General features: G+C 42.6%; 1 protein-coding gene across 3 annotated transcripts in view; it reads left to right on the top strand.

Moving 5' to 3' along the window:
- Positions 1-21,146, top strand: part of MAP2K6 (mitogen-activated protein kinase kinase 6) — a 133,370-nt gene that overhangs the window by 99,440 nt on the left and 12,784 nt on the right. For all 3 annotated transcript variants that reach the window (XM_057536244.1, XM_057536245.1, XM_057536243.1), the window contains 8 exons: positions 102-215; positions 1,566-1,685; positions 2,503-2,619; positions 3,295-3,346; positions 6,045-6,172; positions 7,324-7,401; positions 8,856-8,995; positions 15,723-15,768. In XM_057536244.1, coding sequence (XP_057392227.1) covers positions 102-215; positions 1,566-1,685; positions 2,503-2,619; positions 3,295-3,346; positions 6,045-6,172; positions 7,324-7,401; positions 8,856-8,995; positions 15,723-15,768 — 795 coding nt within the window. The remainder of the gene's footprint in view (positions 1-101; positions 216-1,565; positions 1,686-2,502; positions 2,620-3,294; positions 3,347-6,044; positions 6,173-7,323; positions 7,402-8,855; positions 8,996-15,722; positions 15,769-21,146) is intronic.

Raw genomic sequence — 21,146 nt, 5'->3', positions numbered from 1 at the left:
GAACCCTTAGAATGCTGGGAGAAACCAGAGAGAGGACAAGGTAGCCTGTGTCCAGTTTATTTCCCTTTTTCCTATTGTATTCTTGCTTTTCTCTCCTGCAGAACTTTGAGGTGAAGGCGGATGACCTGGAGCCTATAGTGGAGCTGGGCCGGGGGGCGTACGGGGTGGTGGAGAAGATGCGGCATGTGCCCAGCGGGCAGATCATGGCGGTGAAGGTAGAGTTCCCCTTCCCCAAACATTTCCCATCCCTGACTTATGAGTTTGTCCATCTCAACTGCAAACCAGCTCTTTTCATATAAGCAAAACAATCCTCCGTGGGGTGAAACAGAAAAGCTTATTCGGAGGGAACAGTATTTCCCTCCAAATATGTGAAAAGTGCTTCCTTGGCATGAGCTGCATCAACCAGGTTTTTTTAACTGATAAATCCGACCCCTCCTTTCAATTTCCTGTGCAGCCACCGCATCATCATCACACGCCAAAGAATCGATAATAGCTCTTCAACGTCATGTAATAGTTGTTGCTGTTTTTTCTCCTGCTGGTTTTTCAAATCAGAATCCAAACAAGAGCTCACATATGGCATTTGGGTTTTGTGTCTCACAAGTGTCTTTTTAACCCTTATTCTGTTGCTTTTAAAGCATTGTCCCTGAAAATCAGGAAACCCGAATTGAGGGAGGAAATTGTCTCCGTTTGTGGGAAAAAGGAGGGTAAAATCATCTTGAGCAAATTTGCATAGCTTTTGAGCTATAAAAAGAAATTTAGAATCATTGCAAATTTCTTGAGTAGATGTTGGAAGGACCTTGGAGAATGACCCATGTATTAATTCTAGATGAGCTGTTAGGAATGTGGGTGGCCAGATGACTGGGATGCCTCTTTTTGTGGAGAATGGAGATATCTTTCCCTTACCTTGTAGATTTTTCAGTTTCTTCTTCTGCAGGCTCTTTGCTACATAGGCAAAAAATGTGAAAGCCTCGTGATATTATATCGTCTTGTCATTTAATGACATAAGCGTGTTTCTATAAGGCTACATTTGCTGGTGTGACAGGTTTCTCTTCTCTCAGAAGCCCTGGGGTGGGAATGGACAGTTTCTCCATTTCGCTTTGATTCCTCCTCTTTCCTTTCCTGAATCAGCTCTCTTACAGTTGCTGTTTAGTCCAAATATTCTTACTTGTTCACAAAGAGGGGCTTTTGGCTTTTTTTTATAGGACCCCGAATCAGCCCCAAATCAATTAAGACTCTGACCTCTTTGCACTAAACCCACATAATAAATCAGACTGTTTTTGTAACTTGGAGATGCATTCCCAAACATTTGCACACTCTCCAAAATATATTATCAGTTTGCTCCTTACTGGGAATTATTCGGGAAATCAAATGAATAACAGTCTTCCTTACTTTTCATTCGTTACAAATAGCTAATCCTTTAGGGTAGATATTTGAAGGGTTGTTTCTGGAAGTTGTGCCGTGGATTTTGGTACTATTCTCAGGATGCGACGCTTCAAGGTCCCTGCCTTATTACCAGACTCATCCTCGGAGCAGTAACCATACATTTTTCATGCATTCCCATTCAGCGGATCCGGGCCACAGTAAATAGCCAGGAGCAGAAAAGGTTACTGATGGATCTGGATATTTCCATGAGGACCGTGGACTGTCCTTTTACGGTCACCTTTTATGGCGCACTCTTCCGTGAGGTAGGTGATCCTTCCCTTCAAACTCCAAGGACAGCAGTAGCTTAACAAGAAGTTTCCCTGATCACATACACGCCATACACAGTCACAGCGCTCTTTCCTGTCTGACATGTCTTCTGTAGAGTTTCATGCTTGTGAAATGTTGGTGCAAAGTTGGCTTGAAACCACGATACTTTCAAATGCGTTTAGCCCTTTTAACATGCTGAGGCCCCCTTTCTCCTTTCTGTTTTGGTTTGTCTGTTTTGCCAGAACTGTCTCTATCAAGAGTCTGTAGACTGATTTGGATAGATTCCTTAAAATCTGAAATCCTCTGGTCTTTGGCCTCTTGCTATACTTCAGGTAGCCTTGTGTACCATGTGGGCTTACATTTACCTCTTTGCTCTGCCTCTCTTTTTCACTTCACGATGATGTGGGTTACGATGCTTCATCTCCCTCTTAAAAGCAGCCTTTTGATAAACTACCACCAGCGGTCAGCATGGGAGGTCAGACCTGGAGCAGGTATCTGGACTTAACTCCCAGAGGGCAGTGACAGTAAAGGCTTAGACTTCTGAGTTCTATTGCTTGTGGCTATTAGTGTGTAGATCCTCCTTTTCATTAAGGAGTGGGTGATCACCGGCAAGTTGGCTTGGCTGTCTGCTAGTTTGTTCTTTGGAGGTAATCTTGCTTGTTTGTAAATCCCTTTGAGAGCTTGAAGGGATTAGTACATTTCCTCCAAAACTCAAGCAAGAAACGGTCCGTTCTTCCTGACAGGTGTTAACTGTTTCCACCTTTTTTCCCTTTTCCATCCTCTCTAACCACCTCTGAACCGACCGGCCTCTAGGGGGATGTCTGGATCTGCATGGAGCTCATGGACACGTCCCTAGATAAATTCTACAAACAAGTGATTGATAAAGGCCAAACAATTCCAGAGGACATCTTAGGGAAAATAGCAGTTTCTGTGAGTACATCATGAACCCTACTTCAAGGAGCATGTGAGGAGTCTGGGCCTTATGTGTCCTTGTACCCCCAGTATGGGCAAACACTACCTGGACCATAGCTCCCATCCCGTACATGTCTGTTGAAGGCATGAGTGCATCTGTGTGGATGGATCAACTAATGCTTTCCTTTCTGGGCATTATGTAAAAGAATCTACTCCTGACTTGGTTGGGTAAACGCTCAGTTAAAGTGCCTCTAAGCAGTACATTCATCTGTTATGACCACGTTCCTGGTGTCACTGTCCTGATATTAGTTGCTTTTGATTTTCATTTGTAGAGTTTTAAATGTTTTCTTAGGATCAACAGGCATAGGAGGAAGCAGAAGAAAATGAAATGAAGGGCTGCTCCCTTTATGGTTCCTGAGGCCCAGGAGGGTGGAGAGAAAAAAATGCTGGAGGCCAAATGAAAATCAAAATGTATGAGTGAGACATCCTCTCTGCTATGGGGTATAGTCCTCTCTGGTGTGCGGAATCCAATTTGTATGACTTCCTGTGTATTTTGCTGGATAGGAACACCACTATCTGAGAAGATACTTCTCCTTGTGACCTTAAGCCAGGGATGATAAACCTGGATATGCTTAACATTCAGTTTCTTTCCAGTGATGGGGGGAATAAACCCACCTTGTGTTTCTCTTGCAGATTGTAAAAGCATTAGAACATTTACACAGTAAGCTCTCTGTCATTCATCGAGGTAAGTATCCATGGAGCTGCCTTGGCTGTTCCTTTTATCGATTTTATTTCTTTTACCTGAGTTTTATCTTTTTTTTTTTCCTCCCCAGTGGATGGAATTGAGTCAGGCAAGAGAACGGAGGGGCTTTCCTTTGGGACTGGATAGCAAATCATATACAAGTAGCTGTTCTTTAACTTGTCTGAGGGCATCAGAAGACGTGGGCTTTATATTAAAACTTGAATATAAAATGCCTGTTACGAAGCAGAGCTGTGGTATTACCCATTGAGAACTTTAGAGAATAGGATAAAAATTCACCGAGTATTGGCCGTCACTCGAGAGCTTGTTAGAAAAGCAGAACCGTGGGTCCCAAGACCAACTGAATCAGAATCTGCACTTTAACAAGATTCCCAGGTGATTCTTGTGCACATGAAAGTGGTATAAAGCACAGCCCTTTCAGACAGCAGGAGTCAGGCTAAGATGAAAAAATTGGAAGATATGGCTCTTCCTCTTCTCCCTCCTTCCTTTTCTCCCTTCCTGTTATCTTTTCATCCATCCATCCATCCATCCACCCATCCATTCTTTCTTACATCTTTCTTCCATGCCTTCAACCATCCGTATACCTTTTGTAATCATTGTCCAACATTTACACAGCACTATGTTTACACAGCACTATAATAGATGCCCTGACAGGTATCTGAGAAGAAAATATATTCTTATTCAAATTCTACATAGGGATTCTTGATAGGGAAATAAGACAAATATATAACAAACACCTGGGGGAAAAAACCACATTAGAAATATGAATGTACCACATATGGAAGTAGTAGAGGTAGAATACAAAACAAGGAAATGATTAGTACTGGGTGACCATAGTCAAGGAAAGCTTCTTGGAAGAGATATGTTTAATCAGGTCTCCGAAAAAATTTATGGAAAGTACTGATCGCTAATAGGGTATTGTGATTTGATAATTCTTACACTCTCTGAGCCTGAAAGTAATGTAAGATGCTTCAAACAGTATTCCTATTATGACTGTTATTATTATTATTATTCATTGTTATCACTAAAAATGGGGAAAATATGGAGGAAGAGGAAAAGAAGAAAGTGGGAAGGAATTCAGATAGGAGGAAGAATGTGGATTATCCACAAATGTGAAACTGACTTTTAAAGGCTTATTTCAAAATTATAAAATATTTCATTCATAGTAGAGAATGTTTATAAAGTATAAAAAATAATAAAATGAAATTTGTATATCTGCTGTTTAGTTTAAGGGAAAAATTATAAAGGATAGTTTTTAAAGTTCTTAGAATAACTTTTTTCTTTTGAGTACATGCCCTTTGTGAAGAGTGTCACTAGGGAAAAAATTAACTGTCATTTCTAATTCCATTATCGAGACATAACAATGGTCCATCTATTTGGGGAGTGCGTTAGCTCTCTTGAGACTGAAGGGTTCATTTAAGAACTGCAGAATGAAACCTCTTTATCCACATGTATATTCTGTGACCTGCCTCCTGGTCTGGAATATCTGGGTTTATGATGAGTTAACACCTTGTGACCTCTGACACACTTCCGGCAGAAGCATCCATCAAAACTGGTTGCTTTGATCGTATTTGGGGTATTGTTATGTCACAGTCTGCCTTTTCATTCCACTAAATGCGCAAGAGATCATTATGAACCGGGCTTTTAAAACACTCTTTTACTGTCACAAGAACACTTAGCATGAGCTCTACCCTCATGACAAATTCTAAGGGGCACAATATAGAATTGCTCATCACAGGGGCAACGTTGTAACGGCCGATCTCTAGAACTTATTCATCTAACATAACAGAGATGATTGGCCCATGGGGCTAGGCGTTTGATTCAATCATCAATTTTTAAGTTCTTACTGCATGTACGAGGGCAATGAAGATGAGAAATTAGATAGAGGAAACAGTTTTTTCCATTGATGGATTCCCAATCTGACAAGAAGGACACAACGTGAAATAGAACAGGGGTCCCCAACCCCCGGGCTTTGGACTTGTACCGGTCCGCGGCGCGTTAGGAACCGGGCCGCACAGCAGGAGGTCATCAGCGGGCGAGCGAGCGAAGCTTCATCTGCCTCTCCCCATCGCTCCCCACGGCTCGCATTATGGCCTGAACCATCCCCGCCCACCGCCATCCCCCCCGTGGAAAAACTGTCTTCCACGAAACCGGTCCCTGGTGCCAAAAGGGTTGGGGGGCGCTGAAACAGAAAGCAGACTACTAACCCAAGATCCAGCAGAACAAGAATTAATGACCTAAGACTGAATGAACTAATGAAAAACATTTTTGTGACTATTCATTTTGAATACTGTTGATATCATTTTATGGTCTATCTTCCACGTATATAAGAATGTCCTTTCTCTTTCTTCCTAAGCTTTCCGTAATCCAAATCAACTTAGTAAATTCTACTTTTGTAAATTGAAATAAAACATTTGAAAATGATTAAAAAAAAGAAAAGGAAGAACATCAAGTTGATTTTTTCCCCCTTTTCTTAGCTTTGATGTTTTTCTTTTTTTAAAAGAAAATTTTATTTTATGTTGGAGTATAGTTGATTTACAATGTTGTATCACAGGGGTGGCGGTTACTTCTGCACTGGGTCTTGAGGAGAAAGTGAAGGGGAAGGAGGAAGGGAGGTTCCGGGGCCCCTGGTGGTAGAGGGATGCTGCTACCACCCTGGGCTCCTGACTGTTCTTGCTTTCAGATGTCAAGCCTTCCAATGTGCTCATCAACACCCTGGGCCAGGTGAAGATGTGCGATTTTGGGATCAGCGGCTACCTTGTTGACTCTGTCGCTAAAACTATTGATGCAGGATGCAAACCGTACATGGCCGTAAGTACAGCAACTGGGGGTAGCATCGAGAATGTAACTGCCTTCAAACCATGCCAGGAAACAGGAAAGGGACGGCCAGGGAGGGAAAACAGAGATGTGCCTAAGATGCAAGAAATATTCTGCATCTTCTTTTTTCTTAGTATTTCCTGTCTGAAATACTGAATCCCTTGCTTCATATGTATTCTTTAAAAAAAAAAAATCAGGTAAAGGGGACTTCCCCAGCAGTCCAGTGGTTAAGACTCCACACTTCCAATGCATGGGGTGTGGGTTTGATCCCTGGTTGGGGAACTAAGATCCCACATGCTGTTCGGTGTGGCCAAAAAAACAAAATAAAAAACCTTACACAATGTTATATGTCAACTATATCTCAATAAAGCTGGAAAAATAAAATAAAATAAAAAAATATGCAATGAATTACGTTGCCTATGTTTCTACAAATTACTCTTTTAAAAAAATCAGGCAAAGAGGTATATTCTTTGAAAAAGCAGGTGGGTAATACATAGAGCCCACACAATTTTCCACACTGTGTTGCAGGGAAGTGCTGCCTTGTTTGTTGAGAACAGAACAGAAAAAAATTTAAATTCCCCAAACAAGTCAGTTAAGTTAGTCCTGAAGGAACCTCATAGCTATGAAGTTTCACTGTCATTAGCAGAGACCTTGGGACTCCCTTTAACTTATGGGACTTCTACTGTAAATATCCTACTTGGAAATGAACTTGCTCTTGGAATTTGAAAGCTTTCTGTCCATGTTTAGCTAAAAGTTGTTGAGGTCTATTAACACCAGACAGTAGCCCAGTGACTCTGGTTGACTCTTTTTACTGAGTTCTGGACCGTTGGTCTTTTAAACAAGGAAACTTCTAGGCTGACAAAGTAATTTTATAATGTATATCGTGTTCTTCATAAGGCAGAATTGAAATTGCTTTTGAATTGCGAGGGAACTTTGATCCATTATTGTCTCCAATAAAAGGCGTGTGGAGAATGAGGAAAATCCCATGGAGACGTTGTTATTTACTGCAGTTAGTGAGCCTCTTGGCCTGGGAGGTATGTTAACAGCTCACAGCAACTCACTGGGCAGCTGGGGACACTCCCACCCCTGAGCCTTTATGGAGCCAAGAATGTCGTCTCAGTTGTCTTTTTCTGTCTCCTTTCCAGCCCGAGAGAATAAACCCAGAGCTCAACCAGAAGGGATACAGCGTGAAGTCCGACATTTGGAGTCTGGGCATCACCATGGTAGTGTATGATAATCATCGTGGACCGGGTGTTCGGGGCATGAAGTTGAAATGGGGTGGACTTGGAGAACAAGAGGCAGGTGCCTGAGACGCTGGTCTGAGAGAGCAGGAGATTTGGAGCGACCACTGTTTGCAGTGTGGTGTAGCAGAAATACTGAACTGGGATTGGACAAAACCCAGTTCTCTTGATTCTACTTCCAAGTAGTTGTGTGCCCCTGATTCACTGATGGAATCACACAGACTGTCTCACTGTCCTCATCTGTAAAATGAGAGGGTCTGACTATCGTTCTGGATAGTTTTCTTTATGGTTTAAAATTAAATTATTCTAATCAAGGCATGCAGAAGCTTAAGCTCAAAGAGTGCTAATGTGTATGGACCCTGATAGAGCTTTTTTTTTTTCTCAATTTTTATTTTATATTGGAGCATAGCTGATTAACAATGTTGTGTTAGTTTCATGTGTACAGCAAAGTGGTTCAGTTACACATGTATCTATTCTTTTTCAAATTATTTTCCCATTTAGATTATTACAGAATATTGAGCAGAGTTCCCTGTGCTATACAGCAGGTCCTTGTTGGTTATCTATTTTAAATATAGTAGTGTGTACACGTCAACCCCAAACTCCAAATCTATCCCCCGCCCAGACCCTGATAGAGCTTTGTTATCCAGGACATGGGCTCAGCTTCCCAGAATATGGTTATGACAGAAGTCTTGGCTGTTGAGTACAGGTATAGTCCAAACACATAGTAGCGCATAGGATTATTTCCTCAGGCACAGCCCTAAAAGTACACAATGAGTGCCTGATTTGTAACTTTGCTGATTATAAATTTTCAGTGTATCACCGAGGTCTGGAATGATCCACGGTGGTCCTGTTTCCTTCCCAGACACAGCAGCTGATTAAATCCTGTGAGTTATTTCACATCCCTGCCCAGAAAGCACGTGATCTTGTCACAGCAAAGTGGCCTTTACTCAAGTCCAAAAAAAGATCAGTATCATTTGGTCCTAGTTTTTTTTTTTGTTTTTTGTTTTTTTTTTTAATTCTAGCACGCGCCCAGCAGATGGCAGCAGATGTACAGCTCTGTAAGAGTCTTAGGGCGAGAATTACTTTTTAGACTCAACATCTGAAAACCTGGTCGCTTTACATCTTGAAGTTTCATACTGCTGGCTTACAATTTTATGAAGTGCCACCCCGGGTTTTAGGGAGGACCCAGTTTTAAGTAGGCTTAAGTGGCTGTCTCCGGTACGATGTTATCTGAAAAGCCCTAGCACTAGGACTTGGAGGAAAACTGCTAGAGAACACAGCGTTAGTTCCCCCCCCCCCCCCGCCACAGTTCACTCGATGGTCACCATCGTGCCTCCCGCCGGCTCTCCTGGAGCGAGTGGATTCCCTAGTGGACCCCCTCTGTACCAATCAGCCCCGTGTAAGCGCCTGTCTCCTTCTGTCCCTCCCCCCTCTAGATCGAGCTGGCCATCCTTCGGTTTCCCTATGACTCGTGGGGAACCCCTTTTCAGCAGCTCAAACAGGTGGTGGAGGAGCCGTCGCCACAACTCCCCGCAGACGAGTTCTCCGACGAGTTTGCCGACTTCACCTCGCAGTGGTAAGAGAGCCCGTCTCAGAGGCCAGCGTGAAGGGGCAGAGGAGTTCTCGTGACCTCCCCGTCGCCTGAACCCGCGATGCACACATCCGTCCCCAGAGCACTGGCGGCGCCTGTCCTTGCTGCTGAGCAAGAAAGACGGCTCTGCCCCTCCCGCGCTGAGCTCAGAGCCAAGGAGGGGGTGCCCACAGTCAGTCACTCTAGGCCATACTGCGAGTCCAGACATAGAGACACGCACAGGGTATTCGGGGAGAGCAGAGGACAGCACTGGGTTGAGTTTCTGGAGGAAATAAATGCTGGGCTGGGACCCTGTGAGGTACGTCCAAGCGAAAGGGAAACAGGGGAGGAAGAGGTATTCCAGGCAGAAGGGACACCGTGCATCATATCGCAAAAGGGAGAAACTCTTTTATGGGAGTTTTAAGCCATGCGATGTTGACCAGAGCATAAGGAGAAAGGTGGGTGGACCCACCAGAGGATTAGGGATGCAGAGTAGGTACGACACACAGAACGACCCTGGATAGAAGACAGAGGCTACTTTCAGAGCCTTCCTTAGGCACCTAGAAGTCTTACAAAGTAGTTCTAGTGTCTGTAGGCTGATTCTTACAGAACACTTGCTAACTTACGGATATGCTTGCCCATAAGCGTACAGTGGACAGTACAGGGCGGTGGGGGGGTCTGAGAAGGGAAAAAAAAAAGTTGGAAGGAACCGTGCTAATGCTGTAAACTTTGTTTCCATGGAAATTGACAGTGGAATTGAGGAAACCTGGAGAGGGGATTGTTTTCTCCAGAAAATCTAGTGATTTCTGTCTGCGTAGGGACCATGGTGCTTGGCATGCTTTGATACTAATGATCATCGCAAGCAATGCTGGAAAGAGGCGGCTGTGTTGGAGCCGAGGTGGCTTTCTGGGCGCCTCCGGAGCAGATGAGCCCTGGAGGAAGGGACTCAGAGGTGGCGAGAGGCCCAGCTGTGATCCTCAGAGAGGAGCAGTCTGGCCACTGGCTGCTAAGGAAGGGGCTGGGGTTCTGAAGGCCGTTTGAGAGTCTGGCTTCCTCAAGGTTATCGTTCCTTGGCCTCCACGCCCTTTGGAAGAAGCCTTCTGAATACGGCTTTTATTAGGAAACATGAGTAAGACCAAGCAGCTGCCTATTGCTTAATGAAACTAAGGCCTCTAGGCTTTCCATCAGCTCTAAGCCCATGTCACCCCGGGTACTTTCCCCTAAGGATGTATGCGGCTGAGGGGCCATTGTTTGTTTCCGGTGTAGCTCTGGCTGAATGGCCAGAGGGGGCTGTAGGACAGTGTGCTGCTGGGTCCTCCGAATACGTGCATCCTCTGGGCCCTGGGGGTGCATCCTCCCCTCTGCTCTCCTTGCCTGACTATGCCGGGAGTGGCGGCACACCTGCCAGGCTCAGACGGCTTCCGGATTTTGCCTTCTGCTTTTGAGAACTTGGTGTTTGTTTTCCTTATCCTCAAATGTTTAAAGGTCGCCTAGGAAAACGGATTGAGTCATCCTGGATAGTTCACACTGATAGTTTTCAAGAAGGGTGATAATGGAGAAGGACCTTCTGTAAGGAAGCCTTTTCAAGCTCTCTACTTTATAAGCTGTCTCCCACCTGGCCCCCTTTCCCAAGATTCTGGGAGCTTCAGGAAACCTTGCTAAGAACAAGGCTGGTGTGAAAAGTCTGAGAAAGCCACGTTGCCTGTTGTGAACCAGCAGTTTCATCTGATAGCTCTCAACTCTGGCTGCTCGCTTCTGAGCTGTGCCGTCACCTAGGCCTCGGCCTCAGAGACTCTGATCTAATTGGCCTGGGGAGCGTCCTGAATATCAGTCCTGTTCAAACGTTCTCCAATCATTCTACTCTAGGGCTGCAGTGAGAACCCATGATTTACATCTGTGCTCTAGGGACCCGTTATCAACTGCTTCCTATTCAGAAAGCTCCTTTTCATCTGCAATTTATTGAAAAATCGTTGGATTACTTTTTCTTTTACCAGTTTTCTTCTCTTACTTAGAACTTCCCCTAAAGAGTCAGAGTGTTAAAGCTTTTTACAGATATTTTAAAAACGAAAGCTTTGGAAAACATACATGTTTTCTAATTTCAACGTACGCACACATTTGTGGGAACTGCAGATACCTGTACTGCTGCTCTTTATATAGCGACCGCCCTGGCCCACCCTCCCCGCCACGGAACATGAGAGTGTCTTCATGGCCACCCCGCTGAGGTCTCTGTTCCCCTCTCGTTTTCTCTCATTTTCAGTCCCAGCTACTATGGTTCATTAATCTAAAAATTTTGAGCCACAGACATTTTCCAGCTTTCTCGGAATTGTTAATTCTGTTAATACTGCTGATTCTTTGTCATTTCATTTGCACTTAAGTCAGCCAGTCTAGCTTGTTTATGGGCTTACTTAAAATAATAATAATAATAATAATTGAAACAAAACTCAAATCGCTTTAACTTTGAAGTTGTCAAAGAATAAATTCTTCCTCAGACTTTTGAGTGTGGTAGCTCCTGTAGAATCTGATACCTAAGATCAATTGTATAAAATAGTCATTTTTGTTGGTATGAGAATGGAGAAGTTGAAAGGGAGCATTAATTCTGAATTTTATGAGCATTCCTACTTATCCTCAGTTGGATTTTTTAGGAGTCCCAGGCTCTCCTGTTTCAGATGCCAGGTGCATTGTTTTTTGCCTACTATAAACCACCAATATATTTTCTTTGATACCCCCTTAGTGTGAACATTGTTTTGAAGTCAACTGAGTTGGGAACGTTGTCTAATACTTCAAAAAAGAGAATTGATTTTTTGGGGGATTTTATGAATGGCTTAGATCTTTATGGAAGCAATTTTATTTTTCACATGTATTAGCACACAGATACGCACCTGCCCACGATAGCAGTCCAGGTATTCACTTGTTTTATTGCTGACAGTTTTAAGTTTGATTTGGGGCTGGGTGGAAAGAATGGAAAACTGATCATTACGTAAAACACACCCCTTTTATTTCTTGATGAGGGGAGATGTGGCCTATGAGTGTCATCTACCGCTTATCCCCGGTGCCTCCACCTTCCCGTGTGTCTCTGAGGCGCAGCTTCATGAAAGGGCCCCGTTTTGAGTAACCTCTGTGTGTGTTTTCTATTTTTATGATATAGTCAGCCCATGATCCTTCAGGACTTCTCAGAAAGTCCAACTCTTTGTGGAAAGTGGGGAAGAAGGACTACAGATTTGGACAGTGAAAAACTTAATCTCAAATTTTGAGAAAGATGCATCTGTGTTTTTATTTCCTACGTCTGTCTTTGGGTTAAATGCAGAACTAGAAGAAAAAGGGTGCATTACTCACGGCTTAGGTGACCTGTCAGGGTATCTGTGACCTTCCGTGGGAAGCATCCACCGTAAGCACCCGATGACGTCGCAGTGCTGCTGCAGCCGTGCACCTTCATCCAGGGCATCAACTTGGTAGTCACTTTCCTCTGGTCACTGCGGGTCCGTTGACAGTAAAGTGTGGTTTGCTGGGTGGAGTAGAGGCATTTACTGGCTATCACTGTCGTATCCAAAGTTATGATATGATAGAGCCCAGAGATCCGGCTGGTATCTTTCCTTTGTAGCAGCATCAGAGAAACGTTATCCTCTGGGTTGGGGTAAGGGGTGTGGGGAGGAGAGAAAAGAAAAGAAAAGAAAGTTAAGGCAGTTATTCCTTATGAACTTAAGAAAACAACAACAGCAACGATACCTTACAAACCCCTCCTTTCTGTACTGATTTTGAAATAGGACCAGCGAATGACATTTTCTTCCTCTTTTTTCCCTACACCTGGCTTTCTTATCTTAGGGCTTTTGAAGAGTTCCTGGAGCCAGGGAGGCTCAACATCTAGGCCTTGTTTTGGGATTCAGGGCAGAGAAATCGAAAAGCCTTACATTCTAGTCCTACAGAAGGTTTCACAACTGACCTTCTCCAGAAAATGGAATCTTGGCAGGCTTACAGTTTTTCACCATAACCTCTTTCGATAGGTTATAGGCATGGGGACTGAGGGAAGGTCATTGGGGACCAGCTCTGCAAAGGGCCCAAATAGTCTGACTTCCTTCTTGCTGTGCCTTTAGGCCTATTTAAGAGCTCAGCGCCCAGCCCACCAGCCCGATGTCCATCGAAGATGGTTAGAGGCCCACCTAGATGTTGATACTGTGTGAACTAGTACAAAAGAGACACAATCAAATATAGTTCCTGACTTGTTCAGGAAGGACAGTAAAAAGAGGCACTGGATATTTATTTAGCTTATGACAAATGTATGGTTCGGGAGGCGCATTGTGTTTTTATTCTGTGGACGCACCAAAGAGCCCTTCTTGGAAACAGTCAGGGGGAATTCAAATAGGCAGAAATCCTCTGGTCAGCACAAACTTCAAGCTAGCAATTCTCAAGGCGGCACAAAGCTGTTTTTTAGTGTCAGCTACGGTCAGGAGTGTGTGTTGTGGCATTTGGAAGAGGAATTAGGGCAGTTAGCTAATTGCACGCTTGAAAATGACAAGCCACTTGAAAATCAAAAGTCTGACTCAAATCCAAAAAGAAATTGGTGTAGCTTTGAACTCCACAGTTGTTATTTTGTACTGAATTTCAAGCACTTCCTATTAAACGTGGAAAATTTGCTTTTTTTCCTAACCTTATCCTGAGTATTTTGCTATTCTTAGCCCATGTTTTGAAGTGTTCTTGATTTAAAAGATGGAGAGAATGGGTTATATCAGTTATATTAATTCAATAAACAGCCTTGGTTTGCTGTGTATATATTTTCCAACAGTACTCTGCAGTATTGTTTGTGGTACATTCTGAGATTTCTAATCAGAGGCCATAAGTCAAGAAATAGTCCATTGACAGCGATCTCTGAGGTTTTAGGAATTCTTAATGCTTTATGACGGTCAACTTGGGGTATTTTCCCTACATTTCCTTTATACAAAAAAATCTGGAGAAATTTTCATAAACTGTTCCACAAGTGAAAAGATAAGACATCCTGACTTAAAATGACCTCTCCTTAAAAAAATAAGTATTTAATTTCTTCTACGTGATGAGAAGAGAATCATTTCATTATGTACTAAATAGAAGGTCAAAAATCAGCTATATCACAAAGAACTCAGGTTGGTAAAAGAGGGCATTGTTTGAATTATTTGAGAGGCAAGCTTTTCTTTCTATCATTTCCTTGGTTCAGGGTTGACCAGTGAGAGGTGGGAATGGAAGAAAGTTGGGATGTGGTCTTCAAGGAGACTTTTTCAGAGTCTGTGTAGATTTAGGGTTTGATGTTTGAGTAATGGTCCATCTAAATAGGACACTTGAAATCAACCACTTGACTACTGAGTGTGGATTTAAGGAAAAGCATGTGTGCTTTTCCTTACTGATTTTAGGAAGATAAATTGTTCAGATTATAGAGAAGACTTTCTGGTTCTTGATTTGATTTGAACAATAGCCGAAATTCAGGGCTTTTGTACATGAGTCTGTTTGCTTTTTTTCCTAGGGTCTCTGTGCAAGTCAGCCACGCTCCTGGGATCCCATTTCTTCCGTGTTTCTTTCTAGATGAACTAGCTCTTGAACTTAGAAAGAAAGACTTTTGTTTTCTGGGGTGGAAGGCAGGGAGGGGAGGTAGACATGAGGATATGCCCAAATGAGAGATGAACCAGCTGGAGATGACTGTTCTGTATCTGGCCCTCCCCTCAATTGTTAGCCTCTGTGGGTGGAACAGAGTTCATGTCACACATACTAGGTCTCATTTCCTCAAAATGATCCATTAGCACAAATCTCAGCCACCCAATAATCAGTCACTTTTTGGTTCCTTCAACGCCAGGCAAACTGCCTTTCCATTCATGTATGATTTTATGGCCCAGGGCAGAGGAGTCTGTAGGTTGCCTTGCAAATCATACTTTTCAAAATCATTCTTTTCTCCATTCTGTAACCTGGGATTCCAACTCCAAATAAACTGCTTCTTTTCTTTCTTTTTCCATTTTAAGGCTGCGGGTGGATAAAGGGGTGGGTCAAGAACAGGGGTGAGGGTTTGGTCTCTTCATACTGCCGTTTTATTACTATTGCCTCCACTATCAAATGTGATTAAAATGTCTGTGTGTACAGACAGCTAAATGAATGGGAGCCACTTGACAGTGGTGTATGACCACCAAGTATTGATATTTCTAAGAAGAATAACTGCTAAGTCCTTGGCTGCGTGTGCTTTCTCTTTCTTCAGCCAAGAGGTCGTAAACCAGCAGCGTGACCTTAGACATTTTACGTGTGTGTTGCTTCTCTCTCAAGCAGGTTCAGCAGGGAGTAGATAAAAGCAAATTATACATGCAAGGGGCCAGAGGCAAAGAGAACGAGGTATTGAAGATAGTGAGGAGATAATGAATGTAATATAAGAAATACCTGCCAATTTCTTTGCAAGTGGGGGTGGATTAAACGCTGTTTTGAAGGAAAGGAGACATGTATTTTGATATATAATAAAAGTTGGTTTTTATGTCATTGGTAAAGTGTCATAAGGAAAGTAAACACACACACACACACACACACTCTTATTCTTCCCATTAAGGTACACCCAGAGTGATTTAAAACATAATTGGTAAGACTAACCAAAGAGGAAAGTCAAGACGGGAGATTTATGTTTTCAGTACATTTTTAAAGGTGGTTCTGTTTAGTCTTCTACAGGTTCTGAAATCCGAGTCTAGTGAAAATACAGATGGTTTCTAGATTTTAATGTGATCTTCTTTTTTTCTTTAAGCTTGAAGAAGAATTCCAAAGAAAGGCCAACATATCCAGAGCTTATGGTGAGTACTGTTAGTGGTGTAAATGTGTCCAGACTAATAGCGAGTACAGGGAAAATGACTGACACCTAAATTATAATCAAACAGCTGTACTGAAGTGCTGATTCACTGAGACATTGGTAAGTGAAGTTAAACTAAGAAAAAAAGAGCTGAGGCTTTCGTGTGCCCTATATTCGTCCTAAGTATAACTGGGCCGTGTCACCAGTCTTAGCAATTTTTTACATGATAATAAAACCTGTCATCGTATAGACCAAATTATGTCTGTGAAATTTATATTTTCAAATTTTAAAGACATTAGGAGTCACCAAGGAATACAAAATGAAGGAAAGCATAATTTAAAGGATTTCAATAATGAGAGAAACTTAAGTGCTATATGACTGATCAATTTTTGATAAAATATTTAGGATTCGTTGGATGAACCTCTTTTTGGTGGGAGTTTAGGGGGGAAAGAATCACTTTGTTTTCTCCTGGTTTCACTTTAGTGGAAAAAAGTACGACAAAGCCTTTTTAATTTGAATTATCCTACCTCACCATTCACAGTTTATTATTTGCGCTATCCGTAAAAAAGGTGAAAATAAGACCTCAGGCTTGTTGTTTTTAAATAGTTTCTTTTAAATCATGGAGACTGCAGTTCTAAGCTAGTTACAGATGATTCTTTAATAGACATAGTAGGGACCTATACTTGGCAATTCTTCTCTACGAATATGTTGAATGCGGGAGAAACATTTTTTTTTTGAAATATAAAATTTAGACTATTTACTGATTTGTGGTAATCCCTCCCTCGATGTGTTTCAGTTATTAAGGTTTTAATTTTAGCAAGGAAAGGAAGAATTCTGTTTGTGCACAATTGCAAAAGACATAAGAGCAAACCTTGGCACCATTTCTAACTGGAGTGTGGTTATTCAGCAGGCGTCAAATGCTTGCTCCCATCCCATCCCACCCACAAGCAGCGCTCAATCTTCAGGACCAACTCCGGGCAGGTGATAGAAGTACAGGTTCCTGATGTCTCTTAACAAATGGGGTGGTGAAGTGGCTCCAACCTGGAAAAGTATAGCTTGTTACCTATTTGTACGTCTGCTTTGGAAAAATGTCTAGTCAGGTCCTTTGTCCATTTTTAAGTTGGATTATTTGGGGGGTTTCTGCTACTGAGTTGTATGAGTTCTTTTTTTTTTTGGCTGCACCATGCGGCATGCCAGGATCTTAGTTCTCTGACCAGGGGTGGAACCTGCACCCCCTGCAGTGGAAGTGGGGAGTCTTAACCACTGCAAATATTTTCTCCCATTCCACAGATTGCCTTTTCATTCTGTTGTTTCTTTGCCGTGCAGAAGCATTTCAGTTTGATGTAGTCCCACTTGTTGATTTTTTCCAACAAGTACATGGAAAGGTATCACTAGTCATCAGGGAAATACACATCAAAACCGCAGTCAGATATCACCTCACACCTGTTAGAGTGGAGTGAAAGATAAGAGATGAACACTGGTGAAGATGCAGAGAAAAGGGAGTCCTTGTACAAGATTGGTGGGAATGTAAACTGGTACAGCCAGTATAGAAAACAGTTACGGAGGTTCCTCACAAAATTAAAGACAGAACTATCTTATGATTAACAATTCCACTTCTGGGCATATATCTGAAGGAAATGAAATCACTATCTTGAAGAGATATCTGCACCCCCATGTTCATTGCAGCAGTATTTATAATAGCCAAGATGTGGAAACAATCTAAGTGTCCATTGATGGATGAATAGATAAAGAAAAAATATATATATATACACACACACAATGGAATATTATTCAAGCATTAAAAAAGGAAATCCTGCCATTTACAACAACACGGGTGAAGCCTGAGGACATTATTCTAAGTGAAATAAGTCAGACAGAAAAAAACAAATACTGTATGATCTCACTTAAATGTGGAATCTTAAAAAAATTGAACTTAAAGAAACAGAGAGTAGATTGGTGGTTGCCAGGGGTGGGTGGGTTGGGGGACTGGATAAAGGTGGTTAAAGAATACAGATTTCTGTTTTACAAGATGAATACGTTCTGGGGGTAGAATATATAGCGTGGGGACTAGAGCTAATAACATTTTATTATATATATTCGAAAGTTGCCAGGAAAGTAGAAAGCATATCTGGTTAGTCACAGCTTATCACGTGGATTTTTAGTTCTGTTGGTTAAGCTTGGATTTAAGTCTGAACCATGCATCGACTGGGTGACTGTGAAAGAATTCTGGGAAGAGTCTGACAAGAGACAAGGCATCTTTCTTGGGCTTCTTTGTCCTCTTTAAAAAGGTAGCCCCTGGGACTCAGCATTCAACTAAGCTTTATTCAACTAATACCCGCAATTGAGGCAGAAAAGGAGATGAGTAATGCTTGAAAAAATCTTAGCATACTGCATGTTTGGGTTAAATATTTCCTCTCTGATTATGTTTATAATAGCCAGTCAGGGGCCTTTTCAACCCTGGCTACTCTTTTTTGGTATTCTTCTGCAACCCCCCGAGTTATTTTAAAATGAATTTCACGTAAAGGGCAATAGAGCGATTCCTGTGGGGTCCTATGGAGCCTGTACTCCCATTTCAAAGTTGCCTTGTTTGTCACTCTTTTTAGATAAAAGAATATTTTCTGTATATGTCTGGTGATTTAAAATGCATGACATTTTCTTTTCCCCTTCCAAGTGACTTCTTATCAGAGGTTTCAATGGAACACCCTTGAGAAAAAATGCTGAGTCCTAGCTTAATATCCACTGGTAGCTGATGCTGAATTCTACTTTTCCAATTTATTCTAACACTATGGTCTATTATGGTCTACATATTAATGTTGTAAGATCATGTGGGTCTCCCCTCCCCTCCCCCCCCCCCCACCGCCTTTTATGGCATTCATCTTTGTGGTCCTGGAAACGGACTTGCCTTTTAAGGCCATAACTGCTTCTTGCTTTTCTGTGGAATTGAGGTTTTTCAATGGAAAATCTGAGTCCAAACTCTTTGACTGTAGCTTTGGGAAAACACATGCTGAGAGGCTATTGTTTAGGTTGTGGGAGTTGGTGAAGAGGTAGAAAGGAAAAAAAAACCTCCTTTTTTCCAGGTGAAGAACAGTATAATTAAGGCCCCAACCCAGACATGTACCTCTTATAGAAATTCCATAAATTTTGCTCCCTGTTTGGATTGAGGAGTGGACATGCTTTAAGATCATTTCATTTGCTTATTCTCTCAAACGTCCATGGGGGAACATGACTCAGTAGGAATTGTTCTCCTGGGGTAGGGGACCAGCCAATGTTTTTGTCAAGGATTAGACAGTAAATATTTTAGGCTTTGTGGGCTGTCACAAAAACTTGACTCTGTTGTTTCAGTGTGAGAGCCGCCATATTCAATAGGTAAACAAAAGGGTGCGGCTGTGTTCCAATAAAACTTTATTTCAGAAATAGGCAGTGAGCTAGACATGGCCGCTGGTCCATCAATTGTTGACCTCTGTCCTAGATGATAACCACCAGAAATGAAAACCAGAAATGACTGCCCAGTGAGGTGATTATGTTCTCTGAATGTCCTGGGAAGTCCTAGATTGAATCACAGTGCTAAGCGGGGATGACCGAACACAGAGAAAACCATCGTCTTGAGGGATGAGGTGTCTGCAGCGGATCTGCAGACTCTTGGTGATGGTAGCGATGCTCCCGGCAGTATGTTCAAGTGCTCCCTTCCTGCACCTGGCCCCTCTTTTGAGAACCTCAGCCTGGGCCTATGGTCTGGGGATGATGCCATGGTGCTCCTTCGCTATCTCCTGGTTGCTGCCCTTGCTATTCTTAGCTGGTTGCTTATAGAAGGGACTGGTTCCCTCCCAACCTTTTACAGCCTCAAAACCCACACAAGAAGACGAGCCACACTTTCCATTTTCGCATGCCCGCCTGCTTTCCCCTGCCCCTGCCCTCTGGCTCTCACAGCATTTTCCCAGCCTGAGAATAAACTGAAAGATGCCTGAGGATTTTTTTTTTTTTAAGGCTCCAGGTCAGGTTATTGAATTCAGTCACAGACCCGGGCTACGTACACTGAGCTAATAACCACCAGCAGAACCAGAGGTAGGACAGGACTGGCAGGCATTGGAAGCAGTCACTGAGACAATCCAAGGCTTGACGTGTCCTGTTTTGATAGTAAAAAGCTTTAAAGGACATAAAATGATCTCTAAATGTCAAGATGATGTGGGAAAGCTAATAAGCATGATGGTAAAACACTTGGTAAGTGTGCTGTGTAAGTGGTTAGTAATCAAAAGTAATGCTTCTATTTATTTATCCAAGGAGCTCAAGAGGAAGGGCCCAGCACCTAGAGCTTCAGTTAATACCATGGGTATGAAACTCTGGAGCAGCACCCAACCTGTACCTTCAGATGGGCAAAGGCAGAAAACCTTTGTTTTTTTTTCAGTCACGATACTTAATGGTGACCACCTACCTTCTTTGGGGCTTTATTTCTTTGTTCCTTTCCCATTTGCATTGTTTTCTAAAACTTCCATGGGTGGGCATTCAGTTTCCCACAGGGCTGACTCATCCAGCCCTCTGCCGTCAGGTTTAAAACAAATATAATTAGAAAACCTACAGCTAGGCAACATGAAGGTTGTAAACTAAAATCCTCAAATTCAGGGGAAACCGAGTGAGTCATCTACATGTCTGTGTGCAAAAATACTCATATTTAGCTATTCAACTAGTCCTTGAGAACAATACCCCCAGACAATCCGGGAGAGGGCCCTCCTAGCTCAGGGGGCATGTGGCACTAGGTTCTACCTGAAGGAACTGTCCTTTTTGGTGTGTTCGGTTTGTTCTGTCTCCACTGGGAGAACCGTGGGTCACGAGCTGATGTATCTACTTCTAACTAGAGGTGTAAGGCTCCAGTGTGGCAGCCAGGCGCTTCCTGTAACACAGTTGAGCAATGTGGGGAGGACTGCCCTGCTGCAGAGCAAATGGCTTCGTTTCCTTCAGAATTGTTTTGAAATGTGTGGCTTCCTGTATTGGACCGTGCTTATTCCCCCAGCAAAGAATAAGGCTTGATGTAAAGTTTACTTAATCGGAGCTGCATGAATAGACCATTTTTTGCTTTTCAGTTTTTAAATTCCAAGTTGAATTTTCTCTGCCCATACCTCGAGTTGGGCAGGCTACAGTATTTTCCAAATGGATCAACTCATCATGGAGAGACGTATGTACCACTTGTAGATGTGGCTTAAAAAGCAGCACTGTTAGCTGTTTCAGTCCAAACCAGCTCGCCTGGCATTTTAAAAATTGGTTTCTCATTCTGCCACCGATTTCTTGAGAAATGAATGCACATAAGCCTCTGAAATTTCTAATTAGTTTACTACTGTATCTGTCTAAAAATTACTTTGTAAGGGACAGGGTTATTTGTAAATCGGAGCC

The sequence above is a fragment of the Balaenoptera acutorostrata genome, chromosome 20, assembly GCF_949987535.1.
Source record: "Balaenoptera acutorostrata chromosome 20, mBalAcu1.1, whole genome shotgun sequence".
Lineage (NCBI taxonomy): Eukaryota > Metazoa > Chordata > Mammalia > Artiodactyla > Balaenopteridae > Balaenoptera > Balaenoptera acutorostrata.
The sequence above is the reverse complement of the archived record's forward strand: the minus strand, read 5'-3'. Positions and strand labels throughout refer to the sequence as shown.